The sequence below is a fragment of the Patiria miniata genome, unplaced genomic scaffold (assembly GCF_015706575.1).
Source record: "Patiria miniata isolate m_02_andy unplaced genomic scaffold, ASM1570657v1 HiC_scaffold_17, whole genome shotgun sequence".
In the NCBI taxonomy this organism is placed as follows: domain Eukaryota; kingdom Metazoa; phylum Echinodermata; class Asteroidea; order Valvatida; family Asterinidae; genus Patiria; species Patiria miniata.
The window spans coordinates 6,108,574-6,135,433 of NW_024037055.1; the positions used below are offsets into that span (position 1 = coordinate 6,108,574).

Genomic DNA, 26,860 nt, shown 5'->3' on the forward strand with positions numbered 1-26,860 from the left:
ATGAATGCAAATTAATTTATAATAAATTCCAGTCTGCTTCAATGAATAATTTAAAATTTGTAATTAAACATTCTCTATGTTAAAAGCCATATTTAACAAACAAAAATGACAGTAAAATAAGGCTGCATTGTGCCTGCATAAATAGTCTGGCGCCATCCCATTCAACAGTTAACAATTAATGAAATACATTCAGGGAACTCGACAAAAGTGGTCAACTCGTGAATAAGGCCATATAAGAGTGCAGACATTAATATGCAAATCACTTGAAAACTTTTATATGAATATTTATCAGAAATCTATTGAGGGCGCCATATCCTTGGACTTGCAAAAGACGCGTTTGCTGTTAAACCAAATTTGCAATATTTTGTACTTTTGAAAGATTACCCAAATAAATTCCAGAATGGGACAAAAAAGAAGAAAATACCCAAATAAATTAAATGTATTATTAGTTACTAAAAGACTCGACAACGCAAGGTATTTTTTGTTCCAAAAGAAACCACTTTACATTTATTTATACTGTGTTAAATGTGTTAAATTTCATTCATAATTTTAGGTAATTCTTATATTCTAAGAAACCCCCCACAAGTATTAGGTCTACAATACTCCTCGAGGAGAAATGTAAAAGATTTCACGCACTTATTTTTTTTTTAAAGAAAGGGTCATCTAATATGGTACAGGCAAACACGAAAATGCATTTTTCCTTTTTTTGTACATTTTAAAGTTTAGAGTAAGTTTTCGCCCTTGACAAATTCCAAACTTGGAACTCGAGAAGAAACTCAAGGCTCTATAACTATACGTGACCCAATAACTTAACTTCAATCCATAATGTTCAATTTGGAGTTTGTAAATAGTAATAAATGATAACCATTTTCATTAAAAAAAAGGGTTAATTTTAAATTAAAATGAAATCAGAACTTGCTTGGTTGGTACATGCTTAACGCAAAAGCATAATCCAAGCAACTCTCTGGGGCTTACAGTATGTTTAGGACAAGGGCGGATCCAGAACACAATTTTTTGGGGGCCAAACAAAATATTTTGGTCCCCTAAAAAGTGGGTCCAAAATATTACGGCGAGGGGTTCGGGGCCCCGAATTTTTTTTTTGATTCTAGATGCTCTGTAATGCGATCTGAGGCAATTTCTGAACACTACAACCAATTCTTTTTGAGGAAGAGATGGTGGTGTACGCATTTTTTTTGGGGGGGGGGGGGGGGGGGCATGGCCCCCGCCCCCCCCCCCCCGATCCGCCCTTGGTGTAGGAGTAGGAGCAAGATAACAAACCCTGCTCAAAACAATCATGCGATCTGAGATTTGACTTTTAAAAGCAACTTCTCCTTGTTGGGTTCCAACCTACCAGTCCAAATATTGCTATGCCCCAAACAACACAAGAAACACATCCATGTATTCCAACCTTCTCTGTGGTTTCAAGATTATTACAATGTTGCAGGTGTGGGCGTGGCACCATGTACAATAACATCTTACACTTTTTCCATCTTGAAAATACATTTTTGCATTATGACCCAAAATTACACAATTTTGTTTGCACTTAAAAAAAAATGGAATTCGAAATGGCAATATTGTCTGGGAAAACCAAGTTCACAATGTTTCACATTTTATAAACATTCCTCGATTGTGTTGCGATTTCTATTTCACAAAGAAAATTATCACATTTTGTTAAAGCTCAACGTAAAGATCAGAAAAAACAAGGACTGTCGACCAAACTCGACTCCACCCATGGAAAAATAATCACATCTCTGAACTGTTTTTTTCTCTGAACAATTATCTTACAATTGATTATGAAACGCCCAAAGAAAGACGAGAAATATGTTACAAGTTTCACACGAAAATCAATGGTACTTTATGAGAAATGCATCCATTGCAATTCATGTCTACTACTTTCTTTTTACAATGTAAATATAGTTCCTTCGATTCGTACATGATAAACAACAATCCAGCTTTTCTCAGTTTTAAAGAAGCAGCAGGAGAAAGTTCCGTTTATGAAAAATTGCAAACAACCGCTTCATATAATCAATACACATTTACTGACTGACTGAATAAAAAATAGCATTTTGTAAAATTCCTTCCAGATTTTTAAACGTTTTTATCTCTAAAGCGTGCCTAAATGATATGAAGCAAAATTCTGATGTAAAGGCATTTGAAGGTTGGCTAGAGGTACATGTATTGAGCAAAAAAAGAAATCTGCAACGTGGATTTTGGAATCCATCCTTTAACAATGGTTGACTGCTGTGATGTGGGATATGCTGTTTTTAACACCCGAGGGGGGCTAATAGCCCCCCTGAGGCGAATTTGTTATATCGTGCCTAAAGTCAAAACGATAAATGGTCGTAGCTCACTATGCAAGAAATAAATTAAATCGCTGCATGCTTTCCTGCAGGATATGCACGCATGAGACTGAGCGATAGCAGCTCTCAGTCGCGAGCACGTGCAGGTTCTACACGCGCGCGCGCAACGCATATGAGGTTAACCAATGTATATGCATTTCTACAGACTGGACACGTGGCCATTCTCGACCAATGATATTACAGTATCCAAGTTACGATTTAACAAGTAAAATTTGCAACCACGCGAGTTGAAATTTGGCAACTAACATGCTGCAGTTGGCATCCCAAATCTCCCAACTGATAACCAACAACTTGTATTGGTGTCTAGTAAATTTACAATAAATGTTTACAATTTAGCAGCCAACGTGTTCAATAGAGGGTATGCACAGCCGTTTTCCCACAGTAAACTTATGCGAGATTTGACCTCAGTGAGGTCATGTTGTGCATCTCTCTATAGGACTCATGACATCATACCCATAAGGTCAGTAGGCATTTCCTTGGCAACCTGTATCTTAAAATTTCAACATAGAAATGGCAACCTGCACACCCAAACTGGACAACCCTGCATTACGAAGAAGAAAAAAGGTGGCTGCCAATTTTTGATTCACGTGTTACAACCTCAATGCCAAACACCACGTTGAAAATGACAAACGATATTCAAAAACAGGCAGTGCATATGTCTCCAGTAATCACCGAAGAATTAGGTTTTTTCCAACTCTTACCCGAAGTACAAAATCGGCGATCTTCCTTTCTTTCCACCAACCTGGCTACTAAAATTGCTGCCATCCACGTCAACCACCAAAAAAAAAACCTGGCAAATTCTCTTACTTATCTCCCAGTGCCAAAAAAACCCACGTGCAGGTTCCACCATTTCAAAATTTCCCAGCTCCAAATGAGCGATGCCATACCACACCAATGGAACATGGTAACCGTACGTTGGGGTCAAGGTTCAGAGTTCCAGCATCTTGAGGGCGTCGAACAAAGCTTGCTGGTGTTCCGTCGCCAGTTGTGTGGCACAGGCTGCCCAGAGTTCGTTGTTGCTCTGGTGTAAACAAAAAAAAAGAATTAGTTGGTTTATTTCAAAAATGTTATTAGTTCTAATATGGGTCCATCTTTTGTTTCCGGAACAACAAATCCTATAAAATCCTATGGGTTTTGTCATTAAAGGCTTCTGAGTGAATCTCACGCCACAGATAATTTAAAATTCAGAGACAAAATTGCAAAACTGAAGCCCAACGACGACAGACAAAAACCCTTAAAAGGTTTAAAGTCATCCCTACCTGGATTTGCTTAACGATGTGTATGCAGCGGTGCAGAACGTTTTCGTCTTCGCACAGAGCATCGCTGGAGAACGATTCAGCCAGGATGGCCAAAAGATTCGGCAGATTGCTGTTGTTGACTCCGAGGATGATGGGATTGTTTCTGAATGAAAAAACAAGATCGAATTCTAACTTTTGGTCTGAATTCCAATTCAGGTCGTCCACTAGCAACTTTGACCAGTGTCAATCTTTACATTTTGTTTTTAATGGAAAAAAACGACAGATCTGTCTCTTAAAAAAATTTCTACTCACGATTCAATGAGATCACACAGGAAACTGTAAACATGGACCGCCTCCTCCTTGTCCTCGGTTACCGGTAGCCACGACAACCAGACGGGCAGCAGCTCTTCCAGGTTCAGCTTGCTGTTGTTGTGCTGCAGGATCTTAGTAACGGCAGCGATTGCATTCTCCGTCGCGTTGAGGTTGTCCCTGGATTTGGACTGCGGGTCTGCGATCACTGCCGAGAGCCGCGGAACTGCCTCTGTTTACCAAATGAAAAAAAAAAGAGAGCCAAATCAGCCATATTGTAGAGTGAATAAGGAAGCTGTAATCAGACCTGGGCAAGTAGTGGATTTTCCTACTCGAATACTAACAGAGAAATTACTTGCGAGTAGTCGAGTACTTGCGATTAGTTCACTAAATTCTAATAAATACAGAAAATATGGCATAAACATTACTAAAACATTACTAATAAACAGCATAGAAGACACACCACACTCTTCAGCACTGAGATATCCTTACGAGGTGCAAACCTTTGGCTCAGTTTACTTGAAAATTTATTTGTTGAGAGAGCTAGTGGAATCCCAAGGAAACAGATGGAGGTAGTGATTCCTTTATTGCTGGGGATGTATTAAGACAAAAGACAAGTTGGCGCAGAAACCGCAAAGTGGTTACTTTTTTCTGAGTCAGCACTTGTAAAATCCAATTGCTACTCCCGATTACCTACTCTACTTGCCCCAGGACGAGTACTCAAGTAGATGAAAAACCACGAGTGGAGCAACGAGTAGCAAACACTACTCGTGTGTACTCGAGTACTCGGGTTACTCGCCCAGCACTAGTCTGTCATCACAGTATTTTCTGAATGTAAATAGTACAAGTATCACGTAGTTGACGAAATTTTGCATCTTTACTTAAATCTAAATATTAGTTGTAAAGTCTGTCATGAGCCAATGTGGCCCATCTGGCTGGCGTTTATCTTCAGTTTCAGTAGCATGAAACGACCGAGACTATTTCTATTCCCCCTGGATGTTGCAACATATGACCTGCAGTGAATCTGAACCCCTGACCCTCTGATCACGAGTCACGAACCCGAACCACTAGGCCACACTCCCCCTAAATATTACAGATTGTAAAAAAAATGTGATTATTGAAGTTTAGCAACATGTGAACTTATTTAATAACCTACTTCTTTCAACCTTACCTAAGCATGCCTGTGCGTACTGCGGTCCACCGAACTTTCCCATAACCCCACAGCCGTAGGCTGCCGCCTGTCTGACCTCGGCGCTTCGGTCACAGATGAATTGCAGCAGGGGATTTACGAAGTACTCCTGATATTTGAAGGAATTCTGAGTCAAAAAAAAAAAAAAAGCGGGAAAACCAAATTAAATCTTCACCAGCTTTTTGACACTTTTATTACATTTTAGTTGCAAAATGGCACAAAACAGAAAATTGAAGATTGAGATAATTCAGACATATTTTGACAGTTATAGTGTTTGAATTGTTAACCCTTTCCTTACCATGGGCGACTTTTGTCGACTAGAAGTGGCCCCCTGCTGGTTCCCATGGGCGACTTTAGTCGACCAGGAAACCACACACAAAACACCCTCAACACAGATATATTCACTACTTTTCAGAAAGGCGGCATGTTGATATGTTTAGCCGCCCATACATCAACTATATACCAGCTAAAAGAGTGTTTTCGGATCTTTCTATTGGTGTGGTTTATTCATAGTGTTACCATACAAAAAAAATGAGAAAAGTGCTTCAGAAGTATCCACGCACAATTTGAGGTATGGAGTGCCATTTGGTCATGTGGTGAAATGGCTTGCAGTTTGATAATTGGGACCAGACGAACAAAAAGGCATAACTTTCTTCGATTTGCACGTATGGACTTCATTTTTGCATCACATAAAAGAGTAAGGTTCAAGGAACAAACTTTACACACAACATTTATGATTTTAATAACTCCTTGGCAATGAAAATCTGGGTTGAAAAAAGTGAGTTTTTGACTCGTGGTAATTTTGTTCACGCTCTAGTGATTTCCGCATGACTGAGCAAACAATTTGGTCCTGGGGAGAGCTTAGTCAATAAACAATGTGGGCATGAAAGGGTTAAAGTTATCACAAAAAAAATGATTGAATCTATACTTACTGGCCCAAGGTACTCTATGACATCGTCAAATACGCAAATTCCCCATTGCCTGTCCGTCCATGGCCGCTCTATTGACTGTTGGAAAGAAGGAAACCAGTCGACATTCAATATGTAATTGAAATAAATTTCAAGTAATCAACGTTTATAAATATTCCGAGTGATACGACACTGATACGAAATGAAAAATTTGAGTCTCACCAACAGTCTGACAACGTGGGGGAGAAGCTGCTCAAAGAACGGTATCCCTGCCTCCCGCTGTGTGCCCAAGATGGCATGCACGACGTCTGAGACCTTACTAAGAAGATAGGCATCGTCCTGATGCTGTAATATGATGACAAAAATGAAAGAGAACCAGTCAAAACATAATGCCGTGTTGTAGCCGTGCATCGTTTGTTGGAAGAAACGATTTGCACTTCCCTAACTCACAAGAAGTCAAAAAAGAAAAAACAAACCTCATCCTGAAGATTCTCTTCGACGTCATCGTCATAATCTTCGTCTTTCCTCTTTTCTGAAAAAGAGGAAAAGAGAAATTCACAATCAAGAAATTATTTAAAGAAAAGGTTGCAAATTTCGCCGAATTAAAAACGGATAAACGGAAATTTCCAAAAATGTATCTTTAGAGGCATCATTGGAAATGACATTCTTTAATTGTTTTTTTCAAAATGACAACATGCCAGAAAGAATAATTTCACAGGGACTTCTTAGTGCCATTACTATCTTATAAACCAAATAAGTTTTTGAACAATAATTTTGCCAGTCACTTTTTGGATAGCTGCTAATGATGTACTCTATCTTCAAGGCACCAATTTGTATCTAGTACTGGCTCTATAATAATGTGGAATACCATTCAAACCTGAAACTGGAAACGTAAGCACTGAAGCTAATATCGGACAATTAAAATAATACATCAAGATCAAAACTCACTGATGCTCGTTTGGGTACATCCTATCCAGGGTCGTCTTGGTTTACAAACTCACCTTGCCTGTCTGCCTGTCTCTTGAAATGCTCCTCAAGCATGTCAATCAACGTCTTGGAGATCTCCTGCATCTGCTCGTTGGTAAGGCAACCCGAACCCAGAAACTCTATGCACTGAAAACAAAGAAATAAAAAAGGGGACACTTGGATTTAATGCTAGATTCTCTAAAAACTGGTCAGTCAATGTTTTGTAACAGGATGCCTGTTGGTGACAAAAATCATTAAATGAGGAAAACATAAACTTGTGAACATACTGGTAGCTTCTTTTAATTTACTAGCCTCATTTTCTCATGGTTATCATCCCTGTTCGAGTTGTCTACCCCAAACCTCCTAAGGTTAACTTTACCCAACCCTCCCAAGGTTAACTTTACCCCAACCCTCCTAATGTTAACTTTACTCCAATAGCTTAAGGTCAACTTTACCCAAACCCTCCTAAAGTTAACCTTACCCAAACCCTCCGACGGTTAACTTTACCTAAACCCTCCTAAGGTCAACTTCACCCCAACCATCCTAAAGTTAACTTTACCCCAACCCTCCTCAGGTCAACTTTACCCCAACCTTCCTACATCCTAGAAAATCCACAAGGACATTTGTGGGATTCAGAAAGCCAGTATTACTTTACATCCTTTTCCGGCTAAGTGGAGGACTTTTGAGAATTCAAGAAGATTCCATAATGCCCAATGACCAAAGGGTATTAAAAAAAATACGGATCGTGTGTTCCTCGAAAAAAAAAATCCAATGAATTTTAAGATCGAACCTTTGAGAGAGAGTCCATGTGCTCCTGTAGTATTTCCACCTCTGGTTCCGTCTGTACGGCTTTAATCATCTCTGGGTACATGTAACTCCACATGCGGCTGATGTACTCGTCACCTTTGTCCTTGACGCACTCCAAAAGCAGCGGCATTGACTCTGCAGCTGTATATCTGACCAGTGGACTGCGAGTCAAGGAAAACTAACTGCACTACAAATGATTTCATCGTCTTGAAACCTGGTTTGAGTGAGGTTTATTGTCACCGTGCAGTGACAGGAAACTGTGCTTTGTGACTGCTTAAGGGAGCTTCTGTGTGCGGGATAGAGACTAAAGTTAAAACATGTTTTGCTGGATTTTGATGTAATAATGACATCAGAAATTACTTTGGGGAAAAGATAGAAGTCACTATTGGTTACTTACAAATCACTGAAACACTCTGCACCAGATTATCTCTCCTCTCTTCTCACAATGCAGAACCGTCCTTACTCCCTTCGTTCTTCTGCTGGAGAGTCCCTTGTCATCCCCAAGTCACGTAAACAGGCTGGTGACAGGGCCTTCTCCATTGCTGCCCCCTAGTTATGGAATAGCCTACCCACCCCCATCAGAAATTCTGGCAGTGTTCTGTCTTTCAAAAAGGCTCTCAAGACCCATCTTTTCCCCAAAACATAGCTGGCTGTCCTCTTTTTTTTGGTCTTCTTTCCCTTGTCGATTGTCAATTTCTTTGTTATAGCGCCTTATATCCTTTGGCAATTTGGCGCTCTATAAATCCAGTTGTTATTATTTTTAAAATGCCAGATTTTGTGGAAGGTTTCCTGGTCGGTTCCTAAGTTAGGGCCAGAGATCGGAGCAGAGAAAAGGATATTGTCATGGAAATAGAACTTGAGCAGAGGAACCATGATCTTAGCGACCTCCTCTGTGTACTCAGCGAAGGCCTCCTTGAGTTCCTTGGCGTAGCAGACCAGCATCTGGCAAGCTGTGCTCTTGTCTTCCAAGCCTGCCGTCTTGATGCCGAAGCTCTGCTGCTCGCCCAGGTTTACAAACTCCCAACCTTCGTCTTCTGTCATCGTTTTGGCCTCTTCGGCTACAGCAAAATTGGGAAGAGAAAATTTTACGAACTTGAGGCACGCAGATGAGGAAGAACTGGGGATTTCCATGGCTAACTGAAAATGCCTCAAGAATTGTTCTCCGACTATCAAATTGGAGACAGGTTTGTTTGCAATTAATAGATGCGTTATCCACAAATTGTGACTTCTGTTGCCTGAAACAGCCCCTCTTTTGTCCCAAAGTTAGAGACACAGGTTTCGATTAGTGGTGAGCATTTACGGGTAGTACAGGAACCGGGTACCCTATTGAAGTAAAAACCGGGTATCCGGGTACCCGTAAAAGAAACCAACCCCAAACTTTTCAAATCCTGGAAGTTGTCTGAAGGGTTTTAAAGCTTTATGGTGTAAACTGTAAGTTTCAAGAGCATCTGTTGCGCATTAAAATGCACATTAACGTGAAAGTGGTTTGGTTTTCCATGTCGCCTGGTCTTCATTTTGAAAATAACCCACAAATGGCATTCACTATTTTTTGTTGTCTGAGAAGTTGCTTAGTGCTTTATAAAGTTGGTTACGGGTACCCGATCCCATAATCTGGAACTGGTTCCTGACATCAGCGGTTGGTTACTCGAATACCCGGTTCTGATGCACACCCCTAGTTTCCATATTGTTACTCCTTATCACGGCATTCACATATCACAATTTGTCGCGTCAGTGCAACAAGGTCGTAACTCCATTCTCCAACAAAGTCGTATCTCACGCGAATACGCTCCGTGCAACAAGGTCGTATCTCGACGTCCATTGACTTTGCGTGTACATCCCGGTTATTTTAAGCGATATACGACCTTTTGACATTCTAAAACTCGCGTTTTGCATTCATAACTCCATTCTGCAACAAAGTCGTATCTCACGCGAATACGCTCCGTGCAACAAGGTCGTATCTTGACATCCATTGACTTTGTGTGTACATCCGGGTTATTAGAAGTGAGATACGACCTTTGAACATTCTGAAACTCGCGTTTCACGTACGGCCCATTTTAGGAAATATGACCTTGTTGCACGGACACGACGAATTATCGATATAACAATGAGTAGTTACAACCAGCGGTCTCATCTGGATTACCTGAGCGGTGCTACCCCTAGCTGACTATGGGGAGAAATCCCCATGCTAAAAAAAAACGATGCCTGCTCTTGAAAAATATTTGCCATACGGAAAATAATAATCATACTAAAAACACAACACTGATTTTTCTTACAGGTAAAGCCAGTAGTTTTTAACCAACCTTCCGGACTCCCTAAAACTTACCGTCCAGTAAGGCAACCTCGGGCTTGAGCGACGCCGTCTTGATGGTAGGTCCCATAACGAGGGGCAGGTATTGCTGGAAATCACGCCCCAGGATCTTACACATGCGCCCCCAGGCCGAGATCATGTACGACACCTGCGGATCGTCGTCCTCTTGCTCGTTGGGGTTGACTTGCGACTTGAGCAGCAGCTGCATGACGTCGTTGCCGTCCAGTGAAAACTGTGGTGCAGAAAAACCAGCATTAAGGGGGCAGGGCAAGATAATTTGGGGGGGGGGGGGCGGGGCAGGGCAAGGAAATTAACAGTCAAGTGTTTTGATGAATCGTCATAACTGATCATCTGATGAGAGAAAAACTTTTTTTTTTGGGACAAACCTTTTCCCTTCCTACAGCCAGCCCGATGAGACTGATGCACTCGATTGTCTTCCCTCTCAGTAACCTCAACTCTTTCATGTTTGCATTCTGGACAATGTATTTCAAGATGGGCATGAAACGGTCGTAGTATTGCAGGAACGTCTCTTCCGAGGTGTCTGCCACTGCAGCCAGCGTGGTTACCATCTGTTCCAGGACCAGTTTGGCGCCGGTGGGAACCAACTGAAAAAAAAAATAAATAAATAAAAAAATAGAACATCAAAAACTCAGCCCTGTTTTTGTAAGAATGATTTGAAGAATTCAAGACCGCGATGCCCAGCTGTAATAACTTGATACCAAGCTTGATGTCACAATTTACTTTAATCAATTAGCACTTTGCTTTATATTGTATTCATAAATACCTGAGACAGTTTACCCATTCCTATTGGTTGAGAGCCTGTCATGTGGGCAGTTTTAAACCGCGGGTACAACACCGCCAATCTCCATATTTTTAGCACTACGCGAGCGAGGCACATACCATTGACTTGGCCAGATTAAATTATTCCCAACATTAAAATTGTGTTTAATGTTTGAAACAATTAGACCGAAGTAACTTCATGCGAAAGATTGTCCGTTGTGCTCCCTTGCAAATTAGTACGTAAGATTGGGCTTTCGGAAGCCAAATTCTCTTTGGATTTGAGTCACTCCCATTATTTGTTGGTTCGGTCCGACTCTTTAAACCAGACTTAAAAATGGGAGTTATTCTATACGTTACCTCTTTTATTTTCTGATTCAGAACGACCTCCAGCTTGGTCAAGATGGCGTCGAGGTAAGGCAGGAGCAGGTTCTTGGGGCAGGCCTCGCTGAAGTTGACCAACGCAGCGCCGGCGTGAGCCTGCACCCTGGGATGGTCATGATCGTCCAGGACAGCCAAGAGACCCGGAATGACCTTCTGGTGAAACTTACGCTCAAAGGTCTGCGCAAAGTCTGTCGCCATCTGGCCGAGGGCGTTGCAAGTAGCGTAACGGACCCTTGGGTGCTGCAGCGGAAAGAGAAGAACATTTTTTGTTTCAAGTTTAAAGGGAATAATATACAACATTTGCAACATCAAAAAACAAAACTACCAAATTATTATGAAAATAATGTACAGTCGACTCTCGTTAGTACAAAATTCTGGTTATAACAAACATAAAGCCTTGGTTCCGACTGTGCATTTATGTGCACAATGAATGGGACTGATGTTCCTCTTAATACAAAATTCTGATATAACAAACAATTTGGCTAGGTCTGAACGAGTTTGTTATAACGAGACTCAACTGTACTTGACTGTGTGTGAATATTAGTCTCAAGCATCCTGTTAAATAATGACACCTGGTGTGCTGTCGTTTTCAATGCCTTTCGGGAAATACTACTTTTGGGGAGCTCGAACCCAAGATATTTTGCTTTAAACTAAAGATATCTTAACCCGTTTAGTTTGTTTCTTTAAAAGAATGTCATAAGAAGTTGGGAATGAGCACTAAAAGGAAAAAACTGTGACCTTCCCGATCTCTAGAAGTTTGAAGAATTTGTAGGATTGAGGAAGGTAGAGTCCAACTAGTATTACATTACATGGGCTTGAACTTGGTGGGCACAAAGAGCATGCCTTTGGTTTCATACACAGTGGAGGATTTTGTAGGATTGAGGAAGGTAGAGCCCAGCCACTGTTACTTTACAAAGGGCTTGATACCACTTGAAACTTGCTACGAACAAAGAGTGTGCCATTGGTTTCATACACAGTGCAGGATTTTGTAGGATTGAGGAAGGTAGAGTCCAGCCAGTATTACATAACATGGGGCTTGACACCAAATGAAACTTGGTAGGTACAAAGAGTGTGCCATTGGTTTCATACACAGTGGAGGATTTTGTAGGATTGAGGAAGGTAGAGCCCAGCCACTATTACTTTTCATGGGGCTTGATGCTCCTTGAAACTTGGTAGGTACAAATAGCGTGCCATTGGCTTCGTACACATTGGAGGATTTTGTAAGATTGAGGAAGGTAGATTCCAGCCAGTATTACTGAGCTTGACATCCCTTGAAATTACAAGACTGCCATTTGGTTTCAGCATGGGCCAAGTTCGGGCAAGGACCATTAGTGGACCAGTGGTTGATTTGTGACGTACCTTACGCCTGCGCACTGATAGCAATGTGCGAACGTCTCTAGTCAAACGCTGGTCAAAATGTCGTCGCAAAACTTCCTGGCTCTCCTGGCTCTCTGCTGTACGTGATGAATGCGCGCGGCTATTGGTTACCAGCGATGCAACCAGGCCCAGTAGGCTGGTTCCAAATAGTCAACTAGCGTAGTCAACCACCGTCGACTAGACAGAGTTCGGGCAAACGTTAGTTAACCATTGGTCAACTATAGTCCTTGCGCGAACTTGGCCATGGGTGAGGATTTTAGAGGAATTTAGAAAGGTTCTGAGCAAAAGTGTTGAGGGAATTACGGTTAACAAACTTACCTGATCTCCAAGGAAAGGAAGGACAGACTCTACAATCTGTCCCAACATGGCTTCCATCTGTTTGTGACATCCCTCACCAACCGCTGAGATGGCCATCAGTGCAGCGTGCCGGTAACGCCAGTCAGCTAGGCAAAAACAAAATCAACTTTCTACAATTATTCCTGTGAAATGCAAAATATTTACCCAAACTCTCCAAGATATTTTGTCTAGAAACCCTGCCCGATGCAACACATGCAACATTATGTTGTGCAAACCCGACACAAAACTGAAAACTGACCCGACCCAAAACCGATTTCGAGTTGGGTCAGTTTTTCCATCATTTCAGTCTGGTCGGGTCAGATTCGGTTTTGGGTTTGCGCTTTTCGGGTCAGTCTGGTTCGGGTCGGTTAAGCCATCTTGTGAAAAACCCAAAATAAATAGAAATAAACAGGAGAAACCCTCCTGTTGCACCACGTTGCATCTGGAAGCGTTAGGGGTTAACTCAAGATAAAATAATACCATCGTGATGTCTTTTTCTTAGAACTTGTCTTCAAACTTCTCTTACGATTTTGCAACATTGGAGGTATCGACGTCTTGATCTGCGGCAACATGGTCTTCCCTCCGATACCGCAGGCGAAGCGGTCGAGGGCGCTCTCTCCGGCGACGGCGTTCGAGTCGGCATCATCGTCATCGACGTCGTCACCCATTGCCCAGTCTGGGTCCTCTTCCAGATCCACCATCATCGAAAGCATCTTAGAAACTGGAAAAAAAGTTTAAAATCTTAATCCTCTCCAGATTAATGTTAAGAATAACAATGCATGTCCACCTTGGCGGTTTATTAAAAAAAGATGAAATGGTTTAACATTATCATAACCACCCGTTTTCAAATTTGAAGTCAATTTTTACAATCTTGAAGGAATCAAGATGAACTACTTGACTCACTGATGTGTGGTATGTACTGCGGTAGCTTTCTCAACATTGCTGGGGCAGTCTCAGCTAACGTGACGATCATTTCAAGCCCAAGTTGTCTCCAGCTGTCCGTTAAGTTTGTGTCCTCAACAATCTACAGAAACAAAATAGGATAGCTTTAAAGGTAATATACAACATTTGCAAACATCAAAATACAAAACTACCTAATTATTATGAAACACCTTACTGGACTGTAAGTGAGTAACAGTCTCAAACATCCTGTGAAATCATGGCACCTGGTGCGCTGTCATTTTCAGGAAAAGTGGAATTTTTGTATCAGTTTCAAACGATGGTCGGCCGACCATCGTCAAATAACAATTCTCACATTTAGAGCCAAGACGACGACTGTTTCCAGGTTTGGTCTGACCAGCTTGGGAACGGACTCCTCCAGCTCGATGAAACTCTTCAATAATGTGTCGTCATCACCGACTCTCACACTTTCCACGCATGCCTGAAAATCAAGAAAATTGCTTGGTTGATATTCAAGTACTTTTGGAGGCTGTATGGTAGTTAAGCAGGGGCAATTAGTAAAGAGCCCCTTGTTTAGGCCACACATGGAGCCAATACATGGGTTCTGCGAACTAAAGCAATTTTAAAGTTGAACAAGGAAATTGACTGGAGCGGAGCTTGAACCTGCGACCTCTGGATTGCCGTTCCGGTGCTCTACCAACTGAGCTATACAGCCCTATGTTGGTGGTTCCCCCTTTTGTCAGCGTCTTTGTTTATTTGAAATAAAACTAGCCAACACCGATTTCCAAATGCAAAATTGATAAACAGTGCAGCTGACCAGCGAAATCAAATTGCTGTTCAATCTATGGAGCCAATACGTGAATTCAAAAAGTAACCGTAATCCTTCATGTTATTTTGGCTAGAAACCCAGCTACATGCAGCATCATGCAACACTTGTCAAAACGATCACCCTGCTCAGTGTAACAAGATCCATCAGGTAAAAAATTTCAAGACCAAACTGCCTCAGAGTCTGTGGTCACTATTGTGCAGCAGGATGCAACTGTGGCATTGTTCTATGGGACTAGCTCTCATTGTCTCAGAAGTGGCTGTTTACACAACCATGTTGATGGCTGAATGCAGCAAAGTCCAACAGACTGTTACACCTGATGCACTGTGCTGCGTCTGGCAAGGTTAGGGTTAATACATGTACATGGGCCTTACCTGTATGACTGGGGGTATGAGATGGGCAAAGTGCTTCTGGGTTGCCGCGTCGCTCCCTTGAGCAAGCATGAATGAGATGATGGCTTTCGCTGCTAGTATCCGTACCTGGAGAGAAAGCCAAGGCACAGTGAGACAGGATTAACTTTCCAAAAGCAAAATTAAAAGCCATATTTTTTATGACGCCAATTGGTGTACAGAATGTTGCTATGATTTCAAGTTTTTGTTTTACAAGTTTTTACTTTTAAATTGATGTAAAGCTGCTAAACTGCCAAAAGAAAATATTTCCACTTGCTGTGCCAGGAAAATGACCTAATTGCAGCCCTATCATGCACTGAAAAGTGTGGCCTTCTATCCCAAAATGACTTCCTTTAGACATAGATTTAAAGGTAGAGTATATCACTTGTAATTTGTGCATTTTTCCCCGTTTTAAACAACAAAAGTGTTACAAATATAAAGAACGGTGCTTAACAACTAACCTGATGAAGTTTTAGCTCAGTGAATGCTGTATATTCTGAGAAAGTATTCTAGATTTCAATTCAAAACTTGCTGAGTCATGTTTTGAACTGCGCCGGAAATCAGCGTCCAGGACACGTTCTCATTTAGCCGATTGCAGCTACGCGATGTCACGCACTGAACGGATGCATTATTGCAACCGCGTGCGCGTGTCCGTCGTGTCAATGCTTGCGCGCACTCATTCACGGATTTGACGAATTTTAAAATGAACTACTAACGGAAATTTCCAAAAATGCGTCTTTAGACACATCTTTGGAAATGACCTTCTTTTATTGTTTTCTTCAAAATGACAGCATGCCAGAAAGAATAATTTCACAGGGAGTTTAGTGCCATTACTACCTTTAAACCAAGTATGCTTTTCAACAATAATTTTGTCGGTCACTTTCTGGATAGCTCCAAATGATATACTCTTCCTTTAATTCAACTAAAAAAATTACACATTACACGGCAATTCAACCGTGGTTTTCACTGCCTTTGTCTTATTTCTGTTCCCCTTGAAACCATAACAAATATTGAAAAATAGATTTGAAAAAAAAATGAGGAATTTACACTGAGCTGCTGCTGTTCTGTAATGCACTGGGCTAACATCTGCTTGATGACTTCAAGGTAGTGTCCCTGCCGGTTGCCAAAAATACCCGGATGGTTGCTGAGAGTAAAAGAAAACAAAATGCTAACAACTAGGGAGCAGCGTCAAGAACGCTTTCATGTTCCAGTAAAGGGTGGCAGTAAAGGGCCACCTAAGCTTCTCATTTCGTCATCACGAACTGACACTCACATGCAAGTGGGTGTCTGATAGTGAAAACCACGTAATGAACAATTTCGGTTTCACGAACTGACATACGGTAGTGCGTGCACACATCGACACTGACGCAAAATAGGAAGATTTTCGTTTTCACGAACTGACACCCAAGTATGATACGGCAATACAGAACGGAGAAAAACGGCTTGAAAGATTTCACACGAGGTTAATCCATCTGTATACTTGTGTGCTTATACATTTTAATTAAAAAGTGTTTTAATTGGTGAAATTAAGATCAGTGTTAGTTCGTGACACCGAAAATGTACGGGGTGTGCTCTAAAAATGTCGCACTGTGGAGGACGTCAGTTCGTGAAACCCAAAATATCCCGGTTCTGTAAATACGCGCGCGTGTAGGGCACTCACGTGCACATGAGTGTCAGTTCGTGGTGCCGATGACAATTTTGACATACAAGGACATTTGCACTCCATAGTCAAACCTCAAATTGCTAATTAGGCCTATATAACAAAAAACAAACCTGACTGTATGTGGAATTTTCAAAGTATTGTAATGTGTTAGTAATTCAATTAGTTTTTGTCTTTGTAACACCAAAAAACCATTTTTTAAAATGATTTCAATAGTGACAATAAAATAGAAAAACTAACAGTTGAGAAATTCATTTTCAATTCTGGTTCTTCATTTCATAAAGTTGTTGGCGTACTGTGGAAAAACGTCTTTAAATATTTGTTTCCTTACTTGAAGATGTGTAATGCACTTTCTTTAAGGGCAACATTCTCGGATGTTGCACAACTGAACAGGAATTCCAGAATTTCAGTCCAAAGCAGCTCGCCATCTGCATCTATAATAAATAAAAACCAACCCAAAAAACCTTCAACTTTACTCTCAATCTGTCAATAATTCTTGTTTATAAAAAAACGGGGTTAAGATTTCATCTTTCCTTTTTTGGAGAGTCTACTATGAAACTGGATAGAAGTGGTGTGGAATTTTTTTCCCCATTTTTTAATTCATAAATGACATTTTGTCACATTGCATACCATTGAGTACAATTTTAACGGCACGTCTCGGCCAATTTTCAGCCTGCATAACCTCACTTTTTCCATGGGCTTTATTCACGGATCGGCCATACTGATTTGAAAGCGAGGTAAAATCTTCATTTTTGGAACTTGCGAAGAGAAATCAAAGCAATGACCCAAATAAATTACAAATTAATACCAGTCTACTCTGATGAATAATTTAAAATTTGGGATTAAACATACCCTAATGTTTTAAGCCACATTTTAACAGAAATGGAAAGTGAGGCTGCATCAGCTGGCTAGGTCTACATCTAGGTCTGCGCCTATTGAAAATACGTGGGGACGCGCTGACAATAGACGTAGCCGTAGCTCTGGAAGCCCGTTTCAGACATGACCTACGGCTAGAAGGCAAAACAGTCAGGCACCATCCCATTCAAAAGTTCCAATTTCATAAAATACAGTCTGGGAACATGACCAAAATGGTTTCCTCAAGAATAAGGTCCGTAGTTGCAAATGTTTGACTCACCGACCAAATTTCTGGCCAGCTCAGAGGCCGCATCACAAATCCTCCTCTGTACCAGTGGGGTGTTCTCCTGTTGGATTCCATTCAGAAGCTCCACCTTAATCCACTGTTGGGACTCCGCCCCTAAAGAGGGCCAGACCTGGTCATGATATGTGCTGATGACCCGCCGCAGAAGCACTGCGGCCATTTGTCGTGACTGAAAAAATAAAAATAAAGCAAGATCAGCCAAAGTAAAAGTTGTTCCATTTTCTAAAGTGTTTGCATATTTCATCTTTTAATTTTCAAAGTTGAACAAAGAAATTTGAGTGGAACGGGTTTGAACAACTGGGGAACCGCCAACATAGGGCTGGACAGTTCTCAGTTGGTAGAGCACCGGAACGGTAATCCGGAGGTCACTGGTTCAAAACCCGCTCCAGTCAATTTCTTTGTTCAACTTTCAAAATTATAATAATGAATCTTGTCAGTTTCCTTTTGTGGTTTATATGAAGATTTGTAACAAAACGCCGTTCTTCTCTTTGAGTGATCCCCGTTTTGTTACTTCCCAGGTTTGCAGCATTGCTAATGTTGCTAGCATTGTGACCGTGGACATGATCCCTGGCTACATGGCATATAAAGGTTAATGGCTTCTGACTAGCACCTCTTGAACAAAGATATTGACGAATTTGGGAACCGTCAACATAGGGCTGGATAGCTCATGAGTGTAAAAATGTGCGGCTGATTTTGGAGGATGCACCGTTTCAAGGTTTTAAGCCAGACCTAGATTATACTTAAAATCTTTAGGCCTAGATTATACTTAAAATCCTCCGCACTGTTCCAGGATGTCACCGGCTCTGCCTCAACATACTGATGGTGATTGCCGGAAGATTTTGCAGGATTGAGGCAGTGGTCACCCCTCCAAGGACCACAATCAAGAAATAACGGAGGATTTTGCAGGATTGAGGCTGTACGCAATTTTTACACGGAGGCAGTTGGAAGATTTTGCAGGATTGAGGTTGCATACTAGCAAAAATTCCCAAAATGGGTTAAAAAGGAAACCGAGTTTCCAAAACAACGATTTGAAAGCGAAAGAGGACGGACTGCCATTTCCTGACCGCCGTGACGGTAACCAACAGATTCCACACTTAATGAGCTTGCTGAAAATGTACAATGTGAATTTTTCCTTTATCAGAACTGATGGCAAAGAGCAGCTACACGCACGTATCATTTTCGGTGTGCAAGGTCAAAGTTTTATTTTGTGAAACAATGAATCATGCTTCTGTCACAGAGTGTTGACATCACTGCGATAACCAGGATTTCAACCGTTTCCTTGTGTTTCGTCCCAAGGCCAAATAATTTAGCTGTGTACTTTTCTCAATGAAGCCTTATGCAGAGTGTCCTTTTTTTTCCAAGTTATGGGACTTTTTGATACAAATTTGGAACGTAAGGAAATCAACTTTACTTACTTCACTACAGTATGAATAAATGTCAAAGGGTAGTTTTTCTACAAAAAGGTTTTTTTTGTAGTTATGCACAGAATAAAAATGTAGGGCTGCCCGAATATATCAAATATTTGAATATTCGTTCATCAACAGAATATAACAATAGCTATTTTGTCGCTTTGAATATCCCCCCCCCCCAAAAAAAAACCACCCCAACTATCCACATACACACAAGAATGAGATGTTATTTTATCATAAAGTTGCAGCGTTTCATTGTCAGGTGCCACTTTTATTTGTCAAGGGTAACGTTTTTGTCGATGGCTGTTCATTGGGTCTATCCGTTTAGCAGGTTAAACGCCCTAGACATAAAATACGTACTGCAAAACACTCCATATCATTCGCCGCAACCAAATTTGTGCAACTTTTGACAGGTGCGGCAACACAGTTGCAGCTGGCGGCAACACAGTTGCAGCTGGCAGTTTCAAATACCTGAACATTCGGTCAAACACAGTTTCGAGTAATCAAATACTAAATTATTCGAGAACAGACAGCCCTAATGGAAAAAGAACGCACTAACAGGTATGTAAATTGCCACCGAACAAATATTCATTAATTTCCGTGGTCTTTAGACTTGAAACCACTGGGGAACAAATTTGGTTGACAAATTTGGCACGGGTGGCGTGTGCGTAAAGCGCTCGCCTCTCACCAAGGTGACCACGGTTCGAATCCTGGCCACGGATTGCATGTGAGTAGAGTTGTGCGTTGGTTCTCTCCTGTGCCACGAGGGTTTTTCTTCGGGCCCTCCGGTTTCCCTCCCTCCGGAAAAATCAAACACTTTCGATCTCAGGCTGTGCTCCGTGGTCATATATGGGTCGATGTGGCCGGCAGCCAGAGGCGCCTTTACGTGCCAGCGGCCCGACCACGTTGTAGCCGCGTCCTTCGCAATTCAGCATCCCAGCTGCGAGTAAGGATGATTAGCCTCCCAAATTATTATTAAGATTGATATCCTAATTAAAAAAAAAAAAAAATAAAAAAATTCAGGGAGATTTTTTTTCGTTACCTCTGCTGGAACCTCTGCATTGCGGAAAGAGCGGACCAGAAACTGAATCTTTGTCGCAGTTGGGATGTTTTCATACGCTGCCTGAAAATACAAGAGAAAAGAACAGCGTTACAACAAGCCTCTTAACAAATTTGTTTTAATTAACCCTAACTCCCTAGCATGATTTACTAGGAACCATACCCATCCTGGCAAATTCCAACACCATATTTCTGACTTTGATTCTGGAGGTCTGCTCAACGCAATGTAAAAGACTGTCAGTTTAGGGGTACTGTACCAGATTCCAACAAAACATGCCGTTGGGGTTAGATGGGTCGAGTTCTGTTAGGGTTAAACTTCTTGAAAAGATCTCGCAACGAAAATGGCTGGACTGAGTATTTAGGCCTAGGTAGTCATAATGCTAGCAAATCTTCAATCATTTTGACTGATTCAAAGTGAAACTTAGAACTAAACCAACTTTCTTAATTCTTATTTCATGTGGGTTTGTTATAAAATTTACTCATGGCTTAAATTACAGAAAATGTTAAACATTCATTTATTTTTATGTTTCAATTTTTTTTTTAGTCCATTCAGTTTCTGTCAACTTTTTTTTTAAATTTTAAATTTATTATAAAGATATTGACCGGAGCAGGGTTCAAACCGGAGGTTGCCGGTTCAAACCCAACTGCAGTCATTTTTGGGGGGTTAACCCTCCTGCTATTTAAACAGTCACCGACAGTCAAAATTTCCATTTCCCATGCTATACTTTAACACAGGCTAGTCACTAGCAGTCAAATCATATGTCAAGCAAGCACTGTGACTAGTCAAACTCAGTCAACAGACCATGAACAGACAAAGCAGGCAAGTTGTGGGCACAGCTGACTTATCAATTACCCACAGCCAAAGCAAAGGTATGTCGAGTTACATAATGAGTCACAGCCAGTCAATCTTGCTTCATGTAGGCTGGGAATTCTTAACTGTTGAAAACAGTCACTTGATTGATTTTGACTGAAAGGACTACTTGGCTCAGAATGAATGTTTCCATAGGAAATTAACTTTAAACTTATCATAACGCGCCTACAGTAGTCAGTCTTTGTGTGGTTTATTTGAATTGTTTTTTAACCACGTTGGCAACATCCTGTGGCAACGCACTCTTTCCCAAGTCTATGCCAACGTCTGTGATGGTTGGATTTTGTGTACGTGCACTTCATATCTGCAGTCTGATGTTTGTAAACACAGGAAAAGCTGGTCAATTTCAGGAAGTTGTGAAATTCACAGGAGTATCCCCTCATTGCCACAGCAGGAAATGTAGACATGTGTTTGACACTACAATCTAAACCATATTGATTTTTGAAGTTGAGAAAAGAAATTGACTGGAGTGGGTTTGAACCTGCGACCTCCGGATTGCCCTTTGGGTGCTCTACCAACCGAGCTACCCAGCCTTTAATTAAATTCTAGGTGAAATTATGGGAACATTCGATCGCCTTTTGGCTTCAAATCATTATAGGAATTGGTCCCCAACTCGGATCCACTTTTCATGTTCCCCAATGCATATAAGTGCAGGTAGTTTAACATAAGATATGCGTCATCAAATAAATAGCCAGTCTATTTTTAACTTTTCAAAGTACACTGACAGCGTGACAGACAGTCGGCTGAACGGCCTACGATGCATCACCCAAGTGCCAGTCACTCTTAAGAGTAACACCAGAGATTGTCATACTGAACTCTATATAAAGACTGGATATCGGTTGCTCATACACCAGTCACATAGTTGAATTTTGACCAGCTTACCCCGCTCTTGCAAGAATGGCAGCTAATAATACGTATGTTCTACGCGTATATACAGCGCGCAGTTATCAAGGTTTGACGCGCATTTTGGTCACGTACACGTGTTATGATGTTCTAAAAAGGACAAATTTCCGTCGTGGCTATATTTCCAAATGTCGCAAAAAGTGAACTGCGGCATTCAAAAACTGAACCACCACATTTGAAAAATTGTGGACCGCGGTCGTTGGTGGTGGACGAAAGGTAAACCAGGCGAACCACGATGTTTTACAAAAGTGAATCACAACTGCCAACTTGCCCTTTATAGATCACCAGCCGGTCTTTCCAATATGGCTTCAAATGGCTTTCTTAGCTGCGGCTTTCTGTACGCTATCTAGTCTTTATTATAGAGATCAGTGGATTGTCACCAACTTAGAATTATTATCAGCAGTTTCAATTAATTACCAAGTTTAAATACTTCTCTTACCCTCCCACATCTTTCAAAACCAAACAGGAGGTTTTTGTGGGATTGTGTATGGTTTGGAATAGAGTCTAGCCACTGTAACTTTCCAGGGACCTGATACACTTGAAACTGAAAGTTAAAGTAACAGTTCAATGAACGTGCTTTATGATACCCCTTGTAAGTAACTTGTACAAGTATACAAAAAAAAAGATATGTGTCATACATGTGGTTCTGCTGTTTCGGAACTTTGGGAGGATCTCAGAAGGCTCCTGGCAAAAATGCCAAGGGAATCAGTATTAAAGCATGATTATTTTGCAACATTGGCAAATAGAACCCAGGTTGGATGATGTCAGCATTTCTAAAAAAAAAAAAAAAAGAAAGAAAAGAAATCTGGCTGCTCGAGTAGTCAGCGCTGAATATAGAACACTGCGACGGTTGACTCAAGGGGACAACTTCCAGAGACTCCGTGATGTCACTTCCTTTATGACTTCCGTTTGTGGCCCTTGAGAGCTGGAGAAGGGGGGGGGGGGCTTACACTTAAACCTGTCAAGCTCAGAGCTGACAGACCGATGCATGCACAAGATAGGTTTGACAGGTTGTAGTGTGGCTACAAAACACGCTTTCTCCTTAGGAATGAATATGCCACATCTTTCTCCCTCCTTTTTTATTTGAAAGAAGTGAAATACATCAGGTCTTTGATTTCTATGACAACGTACATGTAGAACTAACAATTGCGCAGCCAATAATCGGCCAGTCTGAGAAATTCTCTGTAAATATGACATTTATTAACCCTAACTCCCTAGGCCTTTTTGCTAGGATGTAGCCTCAATCCTGCAAAATCCTCCAATTGGCCTCATGGAAAAATAACATATATCCTCAATCCTGCAAATTCCTCCGCTATTTCTTGTATATGGTCCATGGAGGGATGACCACTGCCTGAATCCTGCAAAATCCTCTGGCTATGACTGTCAATAGGTTAAGGCAGAGGCAATGACATCCTGGAGCAGTGTGGAGGATGTCAAGTTTAATCAAGGGCTAAATTTATGCACGGCTGAGCATAAATAACACAAGGTCCGGCCCAAGACCTTGACACAGTGCGTACTTCGAAATCAGCAACCCACTTTTGCCATGTAACCTCAATCCTGCAAATTCCACCAATTTGCAAAAAGGATTTTGGAGGATTCAGGGCGGTTAGGGTTAAAAGGAAATTGAAGCAGGCACAACATCCACTGCCTTTATGAAGCCCAAAAAAATCATAATGTATTCATAGAGCATAAAATAATTCTCTAAAATTTTTCAAATTTGCAAATAATGATCATTGAGGAATACAACTATTTTCATTTCTTCATGATGTGATCATGCTGTATATTTTGTTGTAGACTGTTCACATTTCTAATGTTAAAGTTTGTTGAAGATTTAATAAACGAGGCTATTACGAAATGGCATACAAATCTATTCACTGAAAAAAATATTTGTTTTCTAAAATGTTACATTCCAACATGTTAAAAAGTGAAAATATAAAGCTCTTTTACCAGCACGGTAACAAATGTGCACATTTTTAATGTTTTTGGGGGCTAAGACATTTTAACTGTGACAACTGTTCATCTGGTTTCATGCTCTCATTGTCTTTGTGCCTTCATATTCATGAGACGGGGATCAGACCTAATACAATTTCGGATTTTATTTTCCTAAAAAACAAAATCCAAAGCAACCAATCAGAAAATGTGGGATTCGATTTAAAACAATAAAGGAAGAAAACTCTTCCTTTTTTTAGGGGGGGGGGGGGAATTTTCAAAATGAGTGTACTGGCAGAGAATCAAATCCGGCGCATTCTCGTGATTCCTAGTCCAGCACGCTATCCATTAACCCTAAACCACCTCACTCCTCCAAAATCCTCCTGGCGGTTTTGGAGGATTCTAGAGGACTGAGGATGAATGGTGATTGAATCAAATGAGGATTCTGGAGGATTGAGGATGAATGGTGATTGAAGCACATGAGGATTTTGGAGGATTGAGGATGAATGGTGATTGAAGCACAAGAGGATTTTGGAGGATTGAGGATGAATGCATTTTGAGGCAGGACTGTCTGATGATTTTGAGGGATTTGGCGTTGGTTATCCTTCATTTAAACATGAGTGCAAAGTTTTGGGATGAGGAGGATTTTGGAGGATTGAGGATGAATGCATTTTGAGGCAGGACTGTCTGACAATTTTGAAAAATTTAGGCGGAGTTGCAAAATTTTGGAGGATTTTGGAGGATTGAGGACGCTTGTAAGCAACAAGGGCCTAGGGGGTTAGGGTTAAGAACCACAACAATTCAGAACCGGTTCACGTCAAACGGAAAGAGATCCATACCTGGACATCACTTGACACCCTATGCACAACCCCTATGAGACTGGTCTGAAAAATGGTTTTCAGTAAACATGGTAAATGCTTCAATATTTGGAGATATTTTCCCTGCTGAATTTGACTTTTTAATTTTAGGACATGTTTAATATCGCTTTCTGATGGCTGTGAATAATGTGATAACCGATAGCCTAGGCTACTGCAGGGGAAAATTAGTGATGTCCATGCAGGGAATTCTTATGTTCATGCCGTTTTCAACATCTTGAAAAAATAACGTAACATCATTTAAAAATGAGTACGCCTATTATTATCATCATGATCACGATTATTATTAAGTATTATTAATATTATGCCATGATTTTGACATTTTAAACACATGTTATTGTTAAAAATAACAAAATAATGAAATAGGACTCTTGACTTTGAATTGATCAAACATATTGGCAATATTGCAGTTTTGAGGAAATTTGTGAAGCAAATTAAGTTATTAATATTAGTTATAAAGTAATAAATAATATGAATAATGTCTGTGTAAAGAATTAAGAACTACAGTCATGACAGTACACATGGTACAACACAACATTGCACAATGACTACACTAGCATGATCATTTAATAGTTGTTTTGAACAAGGAAATTATGGGGGTCTAAATTATGGAGCATAAAAAGGCACGATTCAGCATGCAGCAGACACACGCACGTGCTGCCAGCCACTGCCACCCAAGCATTTTGACAACATAGACACGCACACGTCACACATGTAGCATGCCAGCCACACCAGACACACAACGCATGAATGCACGCACCACCCAATCCCAATAGAAAACGCGTGCACATTATTTCGACACGGCGAAATTTTTGACAAATACCAAACATGTACACCGATCGCGCTTACTCCCAAATCTTTCACTGAATCCCTATCAAACTACATGGGACGATTGAAGAATGATGGGTGGTTCGTATAATAAAGCAATTACCTCTGATTGATTCCGGACGTCGTTGTCTGGGGACATTAATGAAGCCAAGAGGCTTTCAAATTGCTCTTGTTCATTCGCCATGGCCGCCATGATCGTCGACAAGTGAGTGCGCGAAATTTGCAATTTAACCTTTGAACTTTTCCGAAAATTTGGCGCGTAATACAGCCACTAAGCTAGAATTATAAAACAAGTTATGAAACAAATGTTGTCTACATATTCTTAAAATTAATATTCCCGTCCTAAAAGTTAAAGCTTTAAAAATGTGAATTATATTTTACTATATTATTGGCTTTAAATTAGTTCCTTTGATGATATCAGACGTTTCACTTTTTATATTTGGAAGAGGCTGTCTTTTCACAGGACAGACAAAATCGGTCCTACTAAAGCGCGTCAACAAGCGTCAACAAGCGTCAACAAGCGTCAACAAGTTTTAGTAGTCGTTAAGTGCGCGTCAACAAATTTTGTATAGGCTTTTGAACATCAAAAACAGCTTTATATGGTAGAAAACGCAATATTGAACATCTTCTGCATATCAATTAAAGTTAAAATTATTTAAAAAGTGGTTTTCCAGCGCGAAATCTACGACGGGTTTTTCGGTTTAGTATTGCCCGCCATCTTGTTTGAGATCTACATAGTACGCATGCGTGGAGTGTACCATTTACGCATAGGGGTTTCTTTATATGATCAATCAAAGCGACCTCTGTTGCTGAAAATATTTAATTCTAGAAATTCGGAAAACTATTTTTTTCAATTATAAATTATGCAAAACCTGATCACGGTACTTGGCTAATTATTTAAAAAATATGCCTACTGACACTGTTCACAATGTCTGCCAAAAAATCCCAATTCAAAAACCAAACGAGGTATTGCAAAGCGTATCGTATAAAGAAACCCCTATACGTGAATGGTACACTCCACGCATGCGTAGTATGTAGATCTCAAACAAGATGGCGGCCAATACTAAACCGAAAAACCCGTTGTAGATTTCGCGCT

At 40.7% G+C, this 26,860-nt stretch overlaps 1 protein-coding gene across 1 annotated transcript; it reads right to left on the minus strand.

The window, feature by feature from the left end:
* Positions 1–475: 475 nt before the first annotated feature.
* LOC119723645 (importin-5-like) lies at positions 476–25,999 on the minus strand. The gene is made up of 23 exons (XM_038194416.1): positions 25,868–25,999; positions 20,345–20,425; positions 17,870–18,062; positions 17,066–17,168; positions 16,122–16,218; positions 15,060–15,164; positions 14,215–14,340; positions 13,863–13,983; positions 13,486–13,680; positions 12,942–13,066; positions 11,223–11,486; positions 10,472–10,690; positions 10,101–10,317; positions 8,617–8,835; positions 7,761–7,933; positions 7,006–7,117; positions 6,481–6,536; positions 6,227–6,349; positions 6,029–6,103; positions 5,079–5,223; positions 3,911–4,139; positions 3,620–3,761; positions 476–3,381 (listed from the first exon to the last, which is right to left on the minus strand). Exons 1-23 carry the CDS (start codon positions 25,955–25,957, stop codon positions 3,289–3,291), a joined length of 3,303 nt encoding a protein of 1,100 aa, XP_038050344.1. The 5' UTR covers positions 25,958–25,999; the 3' UTR covers positions 476–3,288.
* Between the last annotated feature and the right edge of the window lie 861 nt (positions 26,000–26,860).

Excerpts from the sequence above, each read along its gene's own strand:
- LOC119723645 (XM_038194416.1), bottom strand. The coding sequence starts at position 25,957 with ATGGCGGCCATGGCGAATGAACAAGAGCAATTTGAAAGCCTCTTGGCT. Across the intron at positions 20,426-25,867 it reads ACGTCCGGAATCAATCAGAG|GCAGCGTATGAAAACATCCC; the intron begins GTAATTGCTTTA and ends TTGTATTTTCAG. Across the intron at positions 6,350-6,480 it reads AAGAGAATCTTCAGGATGAG|CATCAGGACGATGCCTATCT; the intron begins GTTTGTTTTTTC and ends ATCATATTACAG.